Source organism: Salvelinus namaycush, chromosome 15 (assembly GCF_016432855.1).
Source record: "Salvelinus namaycush isolate Seneca chromosome 15, SaNama_1.0, whole genome shotgun sequence".
In the NCBI taxonomy this organism is placed as follows: Eukaryota; Metazoa; Chordata; class Actinopteri; order Salmoniformes; family Salmonidae; genus Salvelinus; species Salvelinus namaycush.
The window spans coordinates 24084486-24103526 of NC_052321.1; the positions used below are offsets into that span (position 1 = coordinate 24084486).

A 19041-nucleotide genomic window follows, 5' to 3' on the forward strand; every position below is an offset into this window, starting at 1 on the left:
CCAATCACCCCTCCCCTCCTGAGTCAGCTGCTCATGACTGCCTGGGCGATCACTCCCTGACTGGTCTGAAGCGCAAGTCATCTTGTGTAGTGTATGTAAAGATGGTGGATAAATGAAGCTGTTTACCTATGAAAAGAATATAGTTAATTGACTGTGTATGAACCAGAAAGTGAGATTTGTCTCTACCTTTTCTGTCTTTGATGTATGCTCTCCACATCCACAATGTGATCATTGAGCTGTGTGTCTGTGCAGCCTATCTGCGACCACAGCTCAGCAGCTGTTCAGTGGTGTAGCCACTAGCCAGTGAAATAGAGTCCTGTGGGTTTCTCCTGACCTCAGCACAACTCACCGGAAGCACCGACATCACATTGCCCACACAACACAAACACTGTAGTGTTTCTGTTGTGTTTTTGTCATCAGCAGCAATATGCCAGCGCTTGTTTTGGCCCCGACACTGATTTTCTGTGTCAAACGAGCTGCCTTATCTCCGATACCCAGGAAATTACTGCAGAGCCCCAGAACTTTAATATAGCAGAGTTCCAGACTGTGACCATTTAGTCACATTTTGCGACCCTTTGACTTGGCTGTGCAAGTTAAAACTATGATTTGGTCGAACAGTACACCTAAAATAAAGTGCTTTAATTTCTGCCATGAAAGAGCCTACCCTGCCCCTGCAGTGCCCGTTTTGCTGTGGCCGTCTGGCTTCTGTGGCCCACTCCCTCTCCCTCCAGCTGTGGACTCTATTAAGAGGGTGAGAGAAATGCGTTATTTCAAAATAAGTTGTGGGTAAAACACTAACACAGTTTTGAAAACAGGTATGCTGTTTTCTAGCTGAAGAGAGGAGGGTTTCAGCTTTATTAGGGGTATTATTATCATATTATGAACATCTTTTTTTGAAGTAACGGATGTTTCTGGTATGTCTGAGATGTGGCTCACGCGAGCTGCACATTGGCCATTTGCAAAATCAGAATATTCTGGATCCCTATTTTGACAGAAAAATATAGCAACAAAAGCCTAATTGTCAACCCAAAATTCATGGGAATCACTGGTTTATCTTGCACATAAAAATACTTCAATCATACATTCCTGCTTGGACATGTTTGACAATTTTTTATTTTTTATTTAATCATACTATAATCACTCCGTAGTATTTTTTTCAATAAACCACCGTGGATGACTTTTAAAAAATGACGACTTTGTTCTATTGCGTTACGCCAGGAGAACATTTTTGGTGCGTTCAAAAAAATGGACTGGTGCCACCAGGGGAAAACGTTAGTCTGGAGCCCTGTAACGGCTTACACGAGGTCAGATTTACTGTGTTCTACCTGCAGGATGTTTGTCCGTCATATCCTGGGATGGTAGAACCTCTTACTTCAAGTCTTATGAGAGGAGATGGAGAAACAGCCACCGCTGCAGGCCACTATGTAAACAATGAGAATGAAGCTCTGATTCGATTCTCCAAAGTGCTACACAGTCTGTGACAAGCACTCCCATCCTGAGTATGTGTACTGTGCATGTACTGTATGTACACCTGTCTGGTTTTGGAAGAGCTGTGGACTTGTCCGGTGTATGTTGTCTGTCGGTCTAGTAGTCTTTGTTATTTTCTGTCTGGTCCTTACCTATGTGTTGTCTGGTGCTGTGGCGTCTCTGGGCGGAGCAGGCCAGACAGGGTTGGCAGCTTCCTTATTTATTTATTTGAACAGGAGCCTGTTCTCCTCTCTACCTCCTCTGCTCCTCCCTCAGGTGGCAGCTGTGTGTTTTTGGGTTCTCTAATCCAACTGTATAAAGGAAGGGAGTGACGACAGGGTACTGACACGCACACAGGTGGTGTGTTTGTGTATGTGTGTCTAAAATTGGATGGCCTTCTGCCTCTGTTATCAGATGACAAGTAGCTCTCGTCGGTGTTTTGGCTGTGTGAGTAGGGTATGTTTGGCGTCACAGGTATTTTAAAAAACTAGCCATCTGAGAGAATACGTCAGTCAGTGTGTTTTGAGTTTCTGTGTGCGTGAGAGTCTGTTCTTGGATAGTCAGGCTGAAACAAAGAAGGACTTCTGAATGACATGCTTAGGGATTTTTTTCCTTCAACAGATTCACTGATATTAAGATGGGGTTTTCCTTCCTAGTTCCTAGTTCCTACTCTCTTACTCATATCCTTTCCTTCTTCTGTCTCCCCTCCCTCTCTTCATCTCCCTTCCTCACTAGATGAGAGAATCTGCTCTCCCCCGTTCATGGTTCTGAACACAGAGTGTGGTCCAGATACACTGGAGAAGATTGAGAAGCATGGACTCACTTTCCCATTTAGTAAGTCCCTCCCTTTCCTGTTTGATAGAGGAAGAGGAATTGTCACTTGACCCAGATGATTACACAGGGTCCTTCCTCCTCCTAGCTTTGTAGGGGTTGACATTAGGAAACAATTTGTAGTGAGGGGGAAACTGCCAAACACTGGTTTTAGTATCCACACATTAGCTACACAGCAATTAGTTTATTATTTAGGAGAGTGGCGTGGTTTAATCCTGATATTACTTTTCAGTGTTGAACTATAAATATCTTGGTTTAACTTCTGGAAGTTAATTTTTAGCTTAATTATTTTATAACCCTCCGCTATTTTTAAGCCACCTTGTATGTCCAATTTACCAAGCTTTCTTTTCTGCTGACATCCATTTATGGAGAGGGGGTTTTGAAAGTTGTGGTCAGTGTAAAAATAACCCGCTGTCATCTTGTGACGGTCATGTTTTTTCTCAACACGGATGTCATTGGGGAAGTGTGGTTTCCTCACAAGCATTTTCAACCTGTTCTTCTTCCTCTCCCTCCATCTCTCAGTTTGCAAAACACGAGTAGCCCATGGAACCAACTCCCACGAGGTAAGAGCCACCAGGGTCATGGTGGGGAAGGGGGATACCTAGTCAGTTAAACAACGGAATGTAATTCAACTGAAATGTGTCTTCCGCATTTAACCCAACCCCTCTGAATTAGAGAGGTGCGGGGGGCTGCCTTAATCGATGTCCACGTCATCATCCCCTGGGTAACAGTTGTTGGTTAACTGTGTTGCTCAAGGGCAGAACTGCAGATATTTTTTTTACACCTTTTTACACCAGGGATTCGAACCAGACCTTTCGGTTACTAGCCCAACGCTCTTAACAGCTAGGCAACCTGCGCTTAGGGTCACAGATTAATCAAACCCTCGATCGTTAGCTAAATCCCTGTAATCCATTAGTGTCTCTAACTAAATAATCATTTAACACATCAAACAATGTACAGTTCTCTGTCAGCCCAATCAATAGCCGCTTCTCCGTCCGCCCATATGGTCAACATTCATATATGTGTATGTCATTGAACCAGTCAAGTCTGTGGAAACGGGCTGGATGAATGTTATGGTATATGGACACGTTTATGAATGAAATGAGATTAACTGTATTGATGACCTCTTCTCCCTCTCCACAGATGGCCATCATCTTCAGTGAGGAGGACCTGAAGGATGTGAAGCCTCCGTGTGTGATCCAGAGCTTCATCAACCACAACGCGGTGCTCTACAAGGTGTTTGTGGTGGGGGAGTCCTACACACTGGTGGAGAGACCCTCCCTCAAGAACTTCCCCGCTGGACCAGCAGGTGAGGAGGACCCAGGAGACTGTCTATTTATGGGCACACAGCGTGCCATGCTGAGGAAAGCCTACAGCCCTGCTGTCCTCCTAACAGGCCCAATAAAATACCTCAAGGCTTTTAAACATCTTTAAGACTGGACTCCCACTCTCTTTAAAAAAAAAAAAAGGGAGTGCAATGGATTTGGTTGTTTATAAATGTTGGTCAACTTGTTTTTTCTTTGATTTCATCCTCTAGAGGAAGAGCGTGGTGTACAGTCAGATTGATATCTTATTCCTGTATGGCAACCAGTTGTTTTCGATACCAAACGTCATGAGGCAATCGGAGCATTGATTAGGCTGAAGTAATCTGAATGTGGACCTTTGCCCTGACAGAATAAGCTGCACCATTTGCATCCACTACAGTAAAAGCCCTCATGCAAACCAGTCTGGGCTTCAGCGGAATCGTTGTCTTTTACCTTCTGAAAGAGACTAGGGTCATCCCTGTGTGCTGCAGCACAGTGAACATATGCAGTAAAGTGCCCCGACCGGTCACACACGCACCACACCTATGCTACTGTATACACAGCGTGCCGTCCAGGGCATTGGCCAGGGCGTTGTCCAGATTTAAAACAAATCTGTATAGAGCAGACAAAATGGATTATAAACAATGGGAGGTAGAGAAGGGAGGACTGGGTTAGGTAAGGAGAGAGGGGTTGGGTGTTTAAGCACCTCAGTGTTGTGAAAGAGGGCCTGGTGTCAGGAGAAGATAAGGTCCCATCCCACCGCCCACGCTCCCAGCAGAGGTGATATGTGCCTAGGGGTCTTTCCTTCAGCTTTCCTGGGAATGATTTGTGTAGCTAACGCTTCCAGTATTACCACACCCTGGTAGTTCGAGGCCCTGGGCTCGTTTCGGACAAAGTCCTGCTTTACTTCAATCCTTCCTCTCCCTCTCCTTTATAAAGCCATCGCTTGGTGTTAATGATTACAAATGTGTGCCTTGTAGCGAGGTTCTAACAAGACAAATGGATTACTCCCTTTACATTGGGTAGGGCTGGAAATCAATCTGTCTGTTTTTGCTTGAGGGAAATCCCTGCGCTGAGTCAGACCAAATTACCAGCCATATCCCTATTACCAGCTACATGACTGGTAATGGGGATATACATTGTGTACAAAACATTCTTGAAACCGTTGAGCGTGAAAAACCCAGAAGCATTGCAGTTTGAAGTGGATTTAAAAAGTGACCTCTAAGGGTTCATAGCTGTCACCTGGTCAGTCTGTCATGGAACGAGTCCGTAACGTTTAGTACACTCAGTTTATTAAGGCCATTGAAATGGAGTGATGTATGACCATTACAAGTAGGAGTTGTGTGCGTAAGATATGTCTTTTTTTGCCAGACATTGAGTTTATTTTCATGTGTTAAATCATCCAAATTCTTCATCATTAGGCTTTACTTTGGCTTTAGTGTTTGTTTTTATAATGATTAGAGATGGTTAAGATAATTGAGCATAATTGATACATATCCACTGTCTGTATCAACCAATGTGAAGAATGAATGGATCTTGCATGCTTGTTGGAGGGAATAGAGCACTCCTCTAACACTCAAACAAGAATATTATTCATGGGATTTCTGGTCAAGTAATCTTAAGGACATATGCACGCAAGGCCAACGGCAGCTAATATACGCAAGCCTAGAATTTATTTTATGTTAACATCACTGTCTATTTTTTATTGCGCGGAATCTTCCCATTAGTGCACTTGAAGTTGAATGTGATACTGGTACCACTTCATTCATTGTTTATGGCTGCTCCTGTGCCTTTGTTTCCATCAACCAGTGGACTTTGCTGGACATTTGTCGCTCAAATGAGTTTTTGCTACCTCCTAGTGCCTGAGATGAGAACTGTACACCCATAACAAATAGTTCAGTAGATGTAATGTGTTATCTGACTAAAGTACATGTTTTCTCCATTACAGACAGAAAAGCAATTTTCTTCAACAGTCATAATGTATCAAAGCCAGAGTCCTCTTCAGACCTGACCTCTGTAAGTGCAATACATTAACATACTTAAAATCATAAAAATCATATCACCTATATCTGTTTAAAACCAGTGTTATTAAATGCTCCTAGTTCAGTAGACTCAGACTTAGTCTTCTTCCTGCCACAGAGGGACAACGTGGAGGGGGTGTCCCAGCCACCCAGTGATGATGTCATCAGAGCGCTATCCAGGTCCTTGCGACAGGCGCTGGGCGTGTCCTTGTTTGGCATCGACGTCATCATCAACAACCTCACGGGCCAACACGCCGTCATCGACATCAATGCATTCCCTGGTGAGTGGTTTGTTCCTCTGCCGTAGGGAATAGGAGTAGATGTGTTTTTCTGTCATTCATACTCAGTTTTACCATCTCTACCAGTATGTCATTTCAAATCTTTGAGAGATTGCTTTAAGGCATTGATAGCCTGCGTGACATGGTCTTGCTTGGAGATGGAGACTAGGTGTCTCGAAGAGAGTAAGCTCAACAATGATGTCACCAGCAGTCTTAAATGAGCATTGAGCATGCTCAGAGGCGAGTCTAGCATGCCTCTCTTGACTAGGGCCGTCGCTATGGTAACACTGTTCTCGGGTTGCATTCTGTTGCCACCTTTAACGGTTGGAGTGTGAGGAGAATGGTACTGAGCTAATCCCTACTCTCCCAAACATTCACCCTTTGTGCCTCAAGGACAGAAGCTAGGCAGTCAAAATACAAGCAAGAAGTCCTAAAATAACTACAAGACAATTTTATTCTTTAGTCTTTCATTCATTTACCTCTACTGTACTTTTACCATCAGCTGCCCTCTGTATTGGAGGTGGGATATAAGCATCGGTAAGCCATGTCTCAAGGCTCACCCTCTTCTCTCCAGGTTACGAGGGTGTCCCAGAGTTCTTCAACGACCTCCTGACCCACATCACCAGTGTGCTTCAGGCTCACTCCCCCGACAGCCCCCCAGCCAGCGGGCAGCCCAAAAGCCTGGCATCCAGCCATAACCCCAGCGCTACGGTGCCTACAGCCCCGACCCCGGACTCCCCAGGCTGCTGCAGCATGCTGGGGAAGGAGGCCAGCAGCAGCCCCTGGATCGTGGAGGGGGATGGGAACCTGAAGGGCCCCCGCCAGAGACTGGGCTGTAACTCAGCCATGTCCCCCAACTTCCAGCAACACTGTGTGTCCACGATAGCCACAAAGGCTTCCTCCCAATGACTGCCATCCTCTTCCCCCTTAGCCCCCACCCTGTTCTAACCGCGAACAAAAACAGATGATGATAATGGTGACGATAATGAATAATAATCATAATAATTATGATATTAAGTATAATATATCTGTAATCTAAAACCAACTTTTTCTATGTAGATCTTGATGGTGATTGGGTCTTTGATCTTTTCTTTTCTGCCTTTTGGATTTTTTTTATTTGGTTTAATAAGACTTACAGTAATGTGAACTTTTGGGAACTCTGCTTGCTTAATTGCTGATTTAGTTTCTCTCTGTGAAATCTCTAATCAAGTGGTCCACATGAGGTGGTTGGGGGACTAGCCATGTCTGACCTTTGACTGCAGCAGTAAAGAAAAGGGCAATTAAACATATGCTCCAGGCACATTCACACATTTCCTGCATTTAAACTCACTAGTGATGTGTGTCTGAATGCCACTCTGTCATGTGTGGTTAGGGTAGAAGGGATGTATGGCTAGAGGATTGTCTGTATTCTAATACTCCTCCACTGGTTTGGACCAGCTGCCTGAGCTAACTGACTTAAAGCAGAAGAGCCCACTGTCATTTCCAAAGTTGCAAGAAAGTCATTGGGATCTTGGTGGACATTAGATTAGGGCTGGGCGATATCTATCGTCTTTTAAGGTATACCGGTATGGATCCTCATACCAGTATGGATTTTTACAAAACCGTCTAACACGTCAAACTCATTCTACGGAGGGTCGAGTGTCTGTGGGTTTTTGCTCCTCCCTTGTACTTGATTGATGAATTAAGGTCACTAATTAGTAGTGGGGTGGCAGGTAGCCTAGTGTTTAGAGCATTGGGTCAGTAACCGAAAGGTTGCTGGATTGAATCCCCGAGCTGACAAGGCAAAAATCTGTCATTCTGCCCCTGAGCAGGGCTGTTAATTCACTGTTCCCCGGACGCCAAAGACGTGAATGTCGATTAAGGCAGCCACCCCCCCCGCACCTCTCTGATTCAGAGGAGTTGGGTTAAATGCGGAAGACACATTTCAGTTGAAGGCATTCAGTTGTACAACTGACTAGGTATCCCCCTTTCCCCTAGTAAGGAACTCCCCTCACCTGGTTTTCTAGGTCTTAATTGAAAGGAAAAACTAAAAACCGGCAGACATTTGGCCCTCTGTGGAATGAGTTTGACACCGAGGTTCTATAACGAGCTGTTGATACAGTGCTATATAAATGAAAAGTTGGACTACTTCACTGTCAGTGTTGTCCTAGTTTGGTTGTGTATATAACAATCAGCATGGAGAAATGTTTTTGTTGGTTGCCATACTAGGGTCATGCACTACTCATAAAACATATTCAGAACTTTCATTATTCAGAAACTAAAAATCATGTCAATTTCATAGTCTTCACAACTACAGAAAACAGAAAATATTTTATTTATATCAAGATATATGTAGCACGAAAGTCTGAAAATGCCTGAATAATCCTTTTGATCACACCTGATTTATAAACATTTGTCAGCAGTAAAAGGAAAAAAATAAAAATCTCTGTTCATGTGACCAAGTTAAATATGGATGTTTATAAAGGCCTTTGAGTGTTTATGTCAGATGTGGTTGAGGTTTATACAGGTGTTTTATGCAAGTACTAAGAAGTCCATGTCCCTGCTTCTCAACTTGATTTGCGCTCCTCCAGCTGAAAGATGAGGATCACATTCCGTTTGTATATGTGGGTGTTTTCAAGAAGAATTCCAGAATTCCAATGCTTTAGTGAAAATAACCTGACTGTCACACAGTACTGTTTTATGGACTTGAAATGTCTGGACACAGGAAACTCTAACTCCATTATGACTCAATGGAACGTCTGGGCCTCTTTTAAAAACGGTATGTTCAATTGGTATTGAACACACTAAATTGGCAAGTTTATTTTTGTGACCATTAAATTAATTGTTTCTTGATTACAATGCTAAGGATTTTTGTTTGTTTTTACTTTCAGCCTTAGTGACAGACTTCTGGCACCTATTAAACAGTGAAACACCCTGTAGTCCACCTGCTGCGCTCTCTTGTATAGCTGGTATCGACAGACGCCAAACTCCCTGTATGAATCCTATTGTCCAGCTGCTGTGTCCTTTTAAGGTGGCACAAAATTAGGTTAAAATAGAGAGAACATCTAATTTGCTCCTAATGTTCAGAGAACCATTTAGTTTTTACTTCTATTTGACTGAAATGTAAATGTTAACATCTTTGTCATTTCCTAAGAACAATTTATTTAGCGATTTTATGGGGGGAAATTATTTTTTTATTAAATGGAGTGAGCGAGTTGAACAAACAATGGATGTTTGTCAGACGAGTAGTGAAATAGTTGGTTGGCAAATGAAACTATCTTCAGAACTTTGAGACCGAGCAGCTTAGTTGCCACTGTCTTCACCCTTTAGTAAGCATCCAGTTGAAGTGCAAGAAAAAGAGTACAGGGCTGCCAACTCAATGTAAAAACAATAGGGCATTTACTTGAGCACAGGCTTAGTCCTTCAGCATGTACGTAGAATAAGTAGGCTAGCAAATTGAATCGACAGAGGTTACTTAGCCCCAACGGCCTAGTGACAATGACTGACAATCTAAACAGTTTAGCCATTCCACCTGCAGCCCTCCGGGACTAGCGTTGAGTAGCAATGCTCCTAAAGCCTTTCCTAGTGAAGGACACAGATCCTCAACCCTGTAAACATTGACCAAGGAGAGGATGTCTTAACCAAGCCATGCCCAGTATGTTGTGAAAACACTGACATTTCTGTACACAACTATACTGTGTCTCGCATTGTTTTTCATTGTGCTTCTAAATGGGAAATAAATATTACCCCTACTTACAACCTTTATCATTTTTTCACCCTGACAATGTCATTGTGCTTTCAGCTTCCACCTGAATGTTCACTTGGAAATGTATCAGTTCTTTAAAGAAACTAATTCTAAACAATGACTTTAAATTTACTTTACTAAACCAACAGGGGAAGAATAATCCCTTTTTTTAAATAACCAGTATCGTTGAGAAATTGCCACTACTATTCTAGTGCTTCAGCCCAGATAATGAGAAACAAATGTCTGTTATTAAATTAATTCCCACAATGTTGTATTGGGTTTCTCACACTTGATAGGCCTCATGTCAATACCATACACCAGTAAGGTATGCTAACATAACAGCTCATCCTTTAATATTTTAGTTTGTTGTAAACATTTACTTTCATGCTGATGCAAAAGTGAGAAAGAACAAAAGACCCCTGAACACAAGTGCGACTGAACTCTACCCAGCCTGCAGATGTTTATTGCTTCAGCTTTTATGCATCTGACATTTCATGGAGATTATGGTTTGACAACGTAGAAAATTACAAGATTATACTGTACAACATGGGCACTTTATAAAATATATATTTTCATAATTTTGTCTGTACATAAAAACAATATTTACAAGCACACTTGAGGTATGTATGTCACGGTATAAAGCCTATAATAGCGTCTCCTCCCTGCAACAGCATTGTACTGGGACGTTGCAATGCTGCTGAGGTTGTTTGATTCAGCGGCGTGCTGCTGGACTGGCTAACAGGCCCAGGATGGTGGAGAGACAGTGCAGCTTCTCCTTCACAAGCTCTGGCAACTTCTCATTCTCTTTGTACCTGGAGCAACAAGCATGAACATGTCAGAAAAAAGGGGTTGACAACTACCATTCCTCAAATACAATCATTTTATATCAAAATGACGAAAGATGGACATTGACATAGTACTGTATGAAAGGGTGGTGAAGCCATGGGTCAGTGCTGTGTAAGTGTTCAGTACCTGGTGGTCCGTCCCTCTGGAGACGTGTAGGTAATACAAGAGACCCCTGCCTGCACCACCAGCTGGGAGCCATCGTTGAACTGCACCCACACCTCTCCACTGGTCAGCTGTGAGGCCCAACCAATGTTTGGCACAAAGACGGACTTGAGCACTTTCCCTGTGTTGGTTGTGTGGTCTTGTTTGACCGACAGCGGAGAGCAGTTTTTGTTCACGCTAGCCGAGGTGAAGTCAGACCCATCATAGGAGATCATCTGAAGTTTAGAGAAGAGAAAAAGATTCAACCAGAAATATCTTACACTTCCTAAATAAAAATGGATAGAATAAATAGCTTAGTTGATAGAATGTGAAATGTTGCTTCGGGAGAAACTCACAGAGGGAGTAATGTGTGGGTGCTTGGGCGGTGATGCCACATCTACAGGGGCATCACCGCCCAAGGGGCAGGGAGAGTCTGGGATGGCAGGTCTCCTGGGAGGGATAAACAGATGCGCAAGATTAGTGACAAGGACTGGGACTGACAGGTGACTGGATATCTCAACAAACTGTTTGGAGGCAAAGTATGACTGACTGATTAGAACTGAAATAGTGTCTGCATTCTGCAACATGGTGCTTTCTTTAAAGGGAAATGTCAAAAGAATGTAGCTTCATATTCGTCACCTCCAGCACCACCACAACATCAAGATATGTGAAAATGGCACGTTTCTATGTTTTGTAGTAAAAAAAGACAAGAGGAAGATAAGTGTTTCCAATGACATCAATGAGCATCATGTGATTTTAACCAATTATGAGAAGGCATTTCCTACTAATTGTCTAATTGGTTGATGATGTCATTGGAAACACTCATCTTCCTCTCTTTTTTACTACAAAACATAGAAATGCACCATTTTCACATATGTTGATGTTGGGGTGGTGCTGGAGATCAATATGAAGTTGAACATTTTAGAAATGTCCCTTTAAGTGCTTCCAAACGTGACAATGTCCAGCATTAACAGACAGTCATGCTCTCTTGCTCACCGGCCGATGGTGATGGGGAAGAAGGGAGTGCTCTTGGCACAGCGCTGCTCCTCTGCAGTGATTGCAGTCTCTAGAGACAGACACATGCTGTGGCCCTCGTCAGACAGCTTCACGTACAGCCTGCTCTCTGGGCTGAGGCCACTCAGACCCACCTCTCCCTTCACCGTGTACGACTTCCCACTCTTCTCCACCACACGGACCAGCTCTGACGTCTTGTGGGTTTTTGCTCCTGTCACAGCATAGAGGGGGACCACAGGTCAGGATGATTTAGTTTAACTGTGCAACAACGTTTCAATCTCAGAAGGAAAATACACCTTATCCTTCAAGGTCATTATGTTTCATATAATTAATGCTTTCTACATGATCCTCACCATCGTAGAAGCACATCTCCAGGTCTGCATTGGGGGAGTTCTCCATCAGCATACACTTGCCATATTTGGTATAGAGGGTAACTTTGGGAGTCTTTGATTTCACCAGCTGCACAAACTTGGAGGCATACTGGTATTTCTTCCAGTACTTCTCTATTGAAGACAAACAGAGGACAAAGGTTAGTTGAAATCAGATTTCCAACATATTTATCGAATTGTGGTTTTACATCTTTTGTATTTTACCCCATTTTTCGATCATGTCTCATCGCTGCAACTCTCCAACGAGCTCGGGAGAGGCATGCGTCCTCCGAAACATGACCCGCCTAACCGCGCTTCTTAACACACGCCAGCTTAACCCAGAAGCCAGCCGCACCAATGTGTCGGAGGAAACAATTCAACTGGAGACCGGGATCAGCCCGCAGGCACCCGGCCCGCCACAAGGAGTCACTAGAGCGCGATGAGCCAAGTAAAGCTCCACCTGCCAAACCCTCCCCCAACCCGGACAACGCTGGGCCAATTGTGCGCCATCCTATGGGACTCCCGGCCAAGGCCGGTTGTGGCACAGCCCAGGAATGAACCCGGGTCTGTAGTAATGGATCTAGCACTGCATGCGATACAGTGCCTTAAACTGGTGTGCCACTCGGGAGACCCCAAATTGTGTTTTTTAAATCATGTCACTGCGAGACGTCACTGTCTGGTATTGAGGTGTACCCGGTAGGTCCTCATAGCTGCAGATCAAGATGTCTTCAGGGGGAGCAGGGGGGCGGTCTAGCACAGGAAAACCCTTCCCCTCATTGGGCTGGTAAATAGTGACCTACAGGATCATGGTCAAAGGGTGACATTAGTGTTTTGCCATTATTTCACAGACATACCATGATACATCTTCTCTGAAGGTTATGAAGTGTTGTGTTATTACTGAAACTCACCATCAAACCATCACAGGATATCCTGAGGACCTCTTTGCCCCTCTCCTGGGGGCCCTGGCCCTTGAGCAGCTCCATACACACCTCTCCTGTATCCAGAATGCTCACCTGGGGAGAAGGAGACAGAAACCACAGCTGTAGGGCAGGCAGGCATAGCACTGTCATTGAAAGTAGATCAGTTGAAAAGACAGGGGGATAACTAGGGTGTATGTCTGTCTTACCACAGCGTTTTTAGTCTTCTGTCTGATGGATTTCAGTCTTGAGGCACACAAAGGAGGGAGCACATTTCTCAGGGACTTTTTCTCCTTTTCTACACTTGGTTTGGACAGACTCTGCAGCTCTTCCCCATGACCGGGTTGCCCATTCTCCCTGTAGGAGTCAGTGTTTGAGGTGTGGTGGAGGTGGTGCTGGTTGTGGTGGAGGTGGAGGTGAGGACTGGTGCCTCTGCCTGCCGGTTTGTCACTCCAGGTGTTGTGTACACCTAGAGGCTCCCTGCCACTATGGAAACTGCCACTGCTGCTGTGAGAGGTGACATCCGTGGGCCTCGGAAACAGGCCTGGTGAGGCAGGATGAACAAACAATGCGGTCAAGCTTGTGAGAAAATCTTTATTTTATAGCTTTTAAATCTTTACATTGGGATATAAGATTAAGATACAGCAAATAAATGAGTAGGTGTACTATACCTTCTTTACTGAACCAATTCTGTACACCTTCTGACTCTTGTAACTGCAGGTTTAGTGGATGTGGTGGCTGTATAGAATATGAACATCCTGAGCTGAGGAAATAAAGGGTACATACATGTATCAGTTAGTCAGACAGACGCAGCCATCTTAATTTAAAAAATGACATTCTATTAATTACATCACACTGGGTCACATCTTACCTAGCTGTCTGTTTGACAGGCACCAATGGTAGCCTTACATGCTCTGCGAAGGGTTGTGGAGTGTCCTTATAGCTGGAGGACATGGGAAAGGCCAGTCTCTCCGACCCAGTCAGCATCTCCTCAGAGTGGCATCTCTCCAGCTCTGCCTGCCCCATCCCCTGGGCTGGAATGACAGAGGAGCTAGACCGGTCTGAGGAGTGAGTCCTCCGTAGGTACCGGGAGTGGGGACGTCCACTCTCCCAGCCCAGAACTGCCCTGCTCCTCCCTACTCTATCGGAGTGCTGCTGCCACTGCTCAACCCCCTCAAAGCAGGCGCTGCTTGGCGGCCGGGGCAGTGTGGGGATAGGTGCCATGCGGTTGGGCAGGGCAGGTCCGATCACATGTCTGGCTGCTCTCCTCTGGAGACGGCTGCTGCCTGAGGTGGATGAGGTGCAGGCTGTAGAGATGGTGGCGATGCCACTGTCCATGGAGCCTGGCTCACCAAGGCTCAGCTCCTTGGTCCTGGCAAGCAGGCTTTGGGTCATGAAGGGGTGGTCCAGCACGGCAGACAGGCTGGGCCGCTGCGCAGGGTCCTTCCTCAGCAGCTGGCGGATCAGGTCCTGGGCCTCCTGGGACACATGGCTGGGCATGTCATACTCCCCCAGAACCACCTTGTTGAGGGTGTGCTTCACCGTGTCTGTGTCAAATGGGGGCCGGCCCATCAGGAAGGCGTAGAACATGCAGCCCAGAGACCAGACATCAGACTCCAGGCCGTGGGCACTGTGGGTGGCCACCTCTGGGGAGATGTAATTGGGTGTGCCACACATGGTGAAGTGCTTCTCGCTGGGGAGCTTCAGCTGGGTGGCCAGGCCAAAGTCAGCTATTTTAAGGTTCATATTGCTCGTCAGCAGCAGGTTGGACAAGGTCAGGTCCCGATGCATGATGCCATGTGTATGCAAGTACAGCATACCTTTCACTATTTGATGCATGAAGTGCTGTGCTGTAACGTGAAAAAAAACCATATGAAAACAACTGTTATAAAAGGAAATGAGGACAGGTGTCAAGACATGTTAATGTAGATTTCATATGTTAAGAGATGTATCACTGACACACTCTAGGGTTGGGCGGTATCCAGATTGTCATACTGTTTCGGTACCATACCAGGGTAGGGCTGGGCAATATATCAAATTAATTTGATCAATTCTAATTTAATGTTTTTGAGCAATATTACAAATGCCTGAATTGTAGAATCAAGTTTTTTTTGTTATTTATTTTTATGAGCGTTTATGTCCACTTTTTGGTCTTGTCTCGTTCGCTCCATCTGTGCTGTGCACCTTCCCATTTACACCAGAGATCTGTATATAATGATGAGATGCTCATGTTTCCGCCCTAACAATGAGAGTCGTTGTCCCAAAGGCAGGAAGGCAGGCGACAAGCTTAGCATAGAAACGCACTGGGCTTATTTTTGACAGATTTTGGTGAATGAAACCTCTCGCATCTCCTCTTTCTCCCAAGCCCCTCCCCTCTATCACTCACAACAACCAAGATGAGAGATCACTTCCTCTCTCTGACAAACGGTTTCAACTCGCTATTTGCATTTGAGGTTGGGTCCAACAGAGTCGGTCATATGGAAACCGAAACATCATTTTACTGTAATAGAGAATAAGTTACCCTGTTTATGTTTCAACTCCTCAAATTTTGAGCAGAGCAGACACTACTAAAACATATGTACCAATGAACAATCATTCTGTAAAATGTATGCTGAGTTTGTCGCGCGTGATCCAAATTGGCTAAACTTGAAATATAAATATTAGTTGGCTACTCACTAGCACATGGGCTTGTGCTTAAGAGATTGTTTATGAGACTGGTGTTCATTTTCTATTATTCCTGCTACATTATTAGTGAATGTGCATTATGCATGGTTCTGGTTAAATTTGTTACAAAAATTTAATTTTTATAGACAGACCTGAAAGCCAGATGAATGATAATTTTTTTCATAGTTATTAGTGGGTCTTATGGTTGTGGAAGGAATATATTCAGCCTAGGTATAATTACACAAGCTTTGAATTCATTAGATTATTGCTGACTGTTTTAAAATGCAGTGGGTTTGAACTTTAAATTGTACAACAGCTTATTTAAAGAAAAAAATTGAGATATTTTAGGCCATATCGCCCAGCCCTATACCGGGGGATAGGGTATTACCGAATGTGCACACAAGGGGCACATTTTTTTTTAAATGAAGTAAATAATAATAATAATAATAATAATAATGAGCTTGGCGCACAAAACCTTTAGGCAACAGGGATCTTGATCCAGGAGGGAATTGAATGTCTCTGCTGTAACCAAGAAGCTTGATCTGGACATCTAGCCACTTAGCTGTATATAATCTATTTTACATGCTGACCACACCGCTCGCGTTGCAAAATAAATTTAAACATACATGTTATTCAATTATTGCACTCACACTGCTCGCGTGCGCCAACGAGCAAAATGCATTGCCAAGCGCTAAAATAGAAGTCAGTTCTATTTGTGACGCTGAACAAGTCCTGCCTCTCCCATCTCCTCATTGGTTTATAGAAGCAGATACCCACTTGCCATCTCCTCATTGGTTATACCCACGTGGGTGATTGAAAGATGAACTTTGTTTGGTCGGTCGTCATGATAACTAAGAAAGTTAGATGCCAATCGCCATATAAAGTCCAAAGAAGAAAAAGCCTGGGAGGAGGAGAGATGACTAGAAACAATTCGGTTGACTGTATTATGTGTGGATCAATTGTCGGAGTAGAGGACTCAAAGTTTATATCCCAGGACAAATTAGCTAGCAACAGCAAGCTAGTTAAATAGGACAAATTAGCTAACAACTGCAAGCTAGCTAGCTAAATTGCCATAAATGGTTAATACTTTTTGACCTGTCCCCAAATTAATATAATTAGTTCAGTGTTTGTTTTGATATTTCAACCTGCGTGTCGTGATCTCATTTGGTGTGGGGGGACAAAATCAGTTTGTGCACGATGGCGCGCGCGGCCGGTTTGATGTACGGTGTAAGATTTCTTATAGTCCCCAACAAACCTTTTTTTTTTTTATTATTGTATATTTTTTTAAACAGAATTGAAATTCATACCATCTGTATTTCGAAATACCCCGGTATAAACCCGGTAGATCGCCCAAGCCTAATGCACTCTCAGGTAAACAATGAGACTGACCATCATCCTCTGAGAAGGGCATCTTCCTGTCTTTCAGGTATCGACTCATCTCTCCATTATGGCACATCTCCAACACCAAGTACACATAGTTACTGTCTTCAAAGTAGTTGTACAGCTGCAAAATAGCAAAATTACAAGCCGAAATGTTATATCAGGGTTAACACAGTTATGTAAATTAGTAAATAAGAACTTATTAAAGTAGCACCAATTTCAGCACTACAATGATATACCAAAACAGGCCCAACAAAGTTCAACCATGCTTACCTCTAGTATTGACGGATGCTTCAATCGACACTGAATCTCCACTTCGTTACTCACGCGCTGGACCATACCAGATTTGTGCATGGCTTTTTTGTCAATCTGAACAGAGAGGGGAATGATAGAGATAATTATACAGTGAGCATTATAATACACTGCTTTAGTCTTGTGGTAAACAAACGATCGGTCTTCCACAAAGAGAGTGAGAGCTATCCAGAAACAGAACAGACTGTCTACACTTCCAACAGTCCCCAGGTGACCCCTGGGAGGGGGGCTTAGGAAAAATACAAGACTCTGCTAAACGCCACCTGGTAGTGAGATGGTGATGATGAGTGGATAAGTCTTCACTGTGTAGGCTGTCAATATTTCTAAACCAGTGATTTGTTTGCTTGCACTTGACAAAAAACACTTTGTGCTGATGAGTTCTTACGTGTTTTTACCATATGATGATACAGGAACAGCATGAAACAAGCTTACATCATAAAAGTAATTGGATGTGGACTGTATAGCAACTTTTAAAAAATTGTACGTTCTTACCATTTTGATCGCCACCTCCAAGCCAGTGTTCACTGACTTTGCCCGGTAAACACATGCAAAGGAGCCCTTACCAAGGAGGGTGAGAACTTTGAAATCCTGAAAAAGAGAATGAAAACATTCACATATATGCAATATATAAATCCAAAATCAATAAGCTAATATTTACATTACAACAAATAGGACTAGAATATGTCCTATAGCTAGGCCTATGTCCAACAAATGGATTTGCCCGTCAGCTGTTTTTGACAGAGGATGATTCTGATGTGATACCTCAATCTTTAGCTCCCCAGCTGTAAATAAGATTCTCTCTTCATCTTCACTGACTTTGCATTTAGTTGTCAGGTTTTCAAATAAATATTTAAAAACGTTGTCGAACATCTTCTCTCTGATATGTGTCATGTAGCCGACTAGACATACAGTGACTGAGTACTAGACTACAACAACTGTGGCTAATGTTAACGTTACCATTTGGTCGTTATGTCTAGCCAACCGTCAGAAGTAAAACATCAAAACACCTGTCTCTGTCATATAGCCAACCAAAACCTTTAATTATCCCGGCTCTCTTCCCGCTAATGAGCAGGCGTTGTGGTACCGGTCACCTGGCAACAATAAACCGTTGCGGTAAATCGCAGGGGACATGTCTCAGTCAAAATAGTCAACAACAACTCGGCTGTAGTAGCCAGTGCTACTAGTTTTAGCCACCAGCTAGCTAAATAAAAGTTACTCGTCTGCGTTGCTGACTACGAATTATGCAAAGTTGGTAACGGTTGTAGACAACTGACGTTCGCTTGCTAGCTAATTGTATTGTATTAGCTGCGGGTTAGCTAGGTCGACAACTCACCTCGATTTTATCGCCGATTGAAACACTCATCTTGCTTCTTACTTGTCTTCCCAATCGATACAAAATTATTATTCAAAACATGTTCATCCAAGTAAACTCACCAGCGGCCGTAAACGACCTTTGATAAAACAAATGAATGTTGCCCCTCCAAAACTTTCGTATTTCTTCCATTTTGAAAATATCCGCCCGTTACCCTCGTGGTCAGGTGACTGTATACGTCATATGGCAACAAGCAAATGTTGCCTTCTCAAGCTAAGGAGAGCTTTTCAGGAACAAAAAGCACTAGATGCCTTAAAATAACATTTGGTCCTCCTTCTGTGAAAACAACTTTCTCATCTAGTAACTTGACATTTAAAATTGCTTTGTAGCATAAAAGTCTAAAATAAGATGAAGATCATTGAGTACACTTTTTTAGCACTTTAGTCAAATACATTTATATTT

At 43.6% G+C, this 19041-nt stretch overlaps 2 protein-coding genes across 3 annotated transcripts in view; one reads left to right on the forward strand and one right to left on the reverse strand.

Moving 5' to 3' along the window:
* LOC120060329 (inositol-tetrakisphosphate 1-kinase-like) overlaps positions 1-7852 on the forward strand; it is a 38415-nt gene extending 30563 nt beyond the window's left edge. For both annotated transcript variants that reach the window (XM_039009543.1, XM_039009544.1), the window contains exons 6-11: positions 2203-2301; positions 2821-2861; positions 3442-3607; positions 5551-5618; positions 5742-5904; positions 6476-7852. In XM_039009543.1, coding sequence (XP_038865471.1) covers positions 2203-2301; positions 2821-2861; positions 3442-3607; positions 5551-5618; positions 5742-5904; positions 6476-6810 — 872 coding nt within the window. In that variant the 3' untranslated portion in view covers positions 6811-7852. The remainder of the gene's footprint in view (positions 1-2202; positions 2302-2820; positions 2862-3441; positions 3608-5550; positions 5619-5741; positions 5905-6475) is intronic.
* Positions 7853-10055: 2203 nt separating this feature from the next.
* Positions 10056-19022, reverse strand: LOC120060330 (serine/threonine-protein kinase PLK4-like). Its single transcript, XM_039009545.1, has 14 exons — positions 18601-19022; positions 17760-17855; positions 17229-17324; positions 16965-17079; positions 13783-14761; positions 13583-13674; positions 13121-13455; positions 12903-13007; positions 12688-12790; positions 11980-12129; positions 11609-11837; positions 10969-11062; positions 10598-10848; positions 10056-10437 (listed from the first exon to the last, which is right to left on the reverse strand). The coding sequence occupies exons 1-14, from the start codon at positions 18628-18630 to the stop codon at positions 10338-10340; spliced, it is 2775 nt and encodes a 924-aa protein (XP_038865473.1). The 5' UTR covers positions 18631-19022; the 3' UTR covers positions 10056-10337.
* Positions 19023-19041: the final 19 nt, after the last annotated feature.

What these genes read in the sequence shown, in the direction of transcription:
- LOC120060330 (XM_039009545.1), bottom strand. Translation starts at nt 18,630, where the DNA reads ATGAGTGTTTCAATCGGCGATAAAATCGAG. An exon ending in TTCCCCATCACCATCGGCCG is followed by an intron (nt 11,063 to 11,608) that starts GTGAGCAAGAGA and finishes TATCCCTCCCAG; the next exon opens with GAGACCTGCCATCCCAGACT. An exon ending in ACCCACACATTACTCCCTCT is followed by an intron (nt 10,849 to 10,968) that starts GTGAGTTTCTCC and finishes TCTAAACTTCAG; the next exon opens with ATGATCTCCTATGATGGGTC.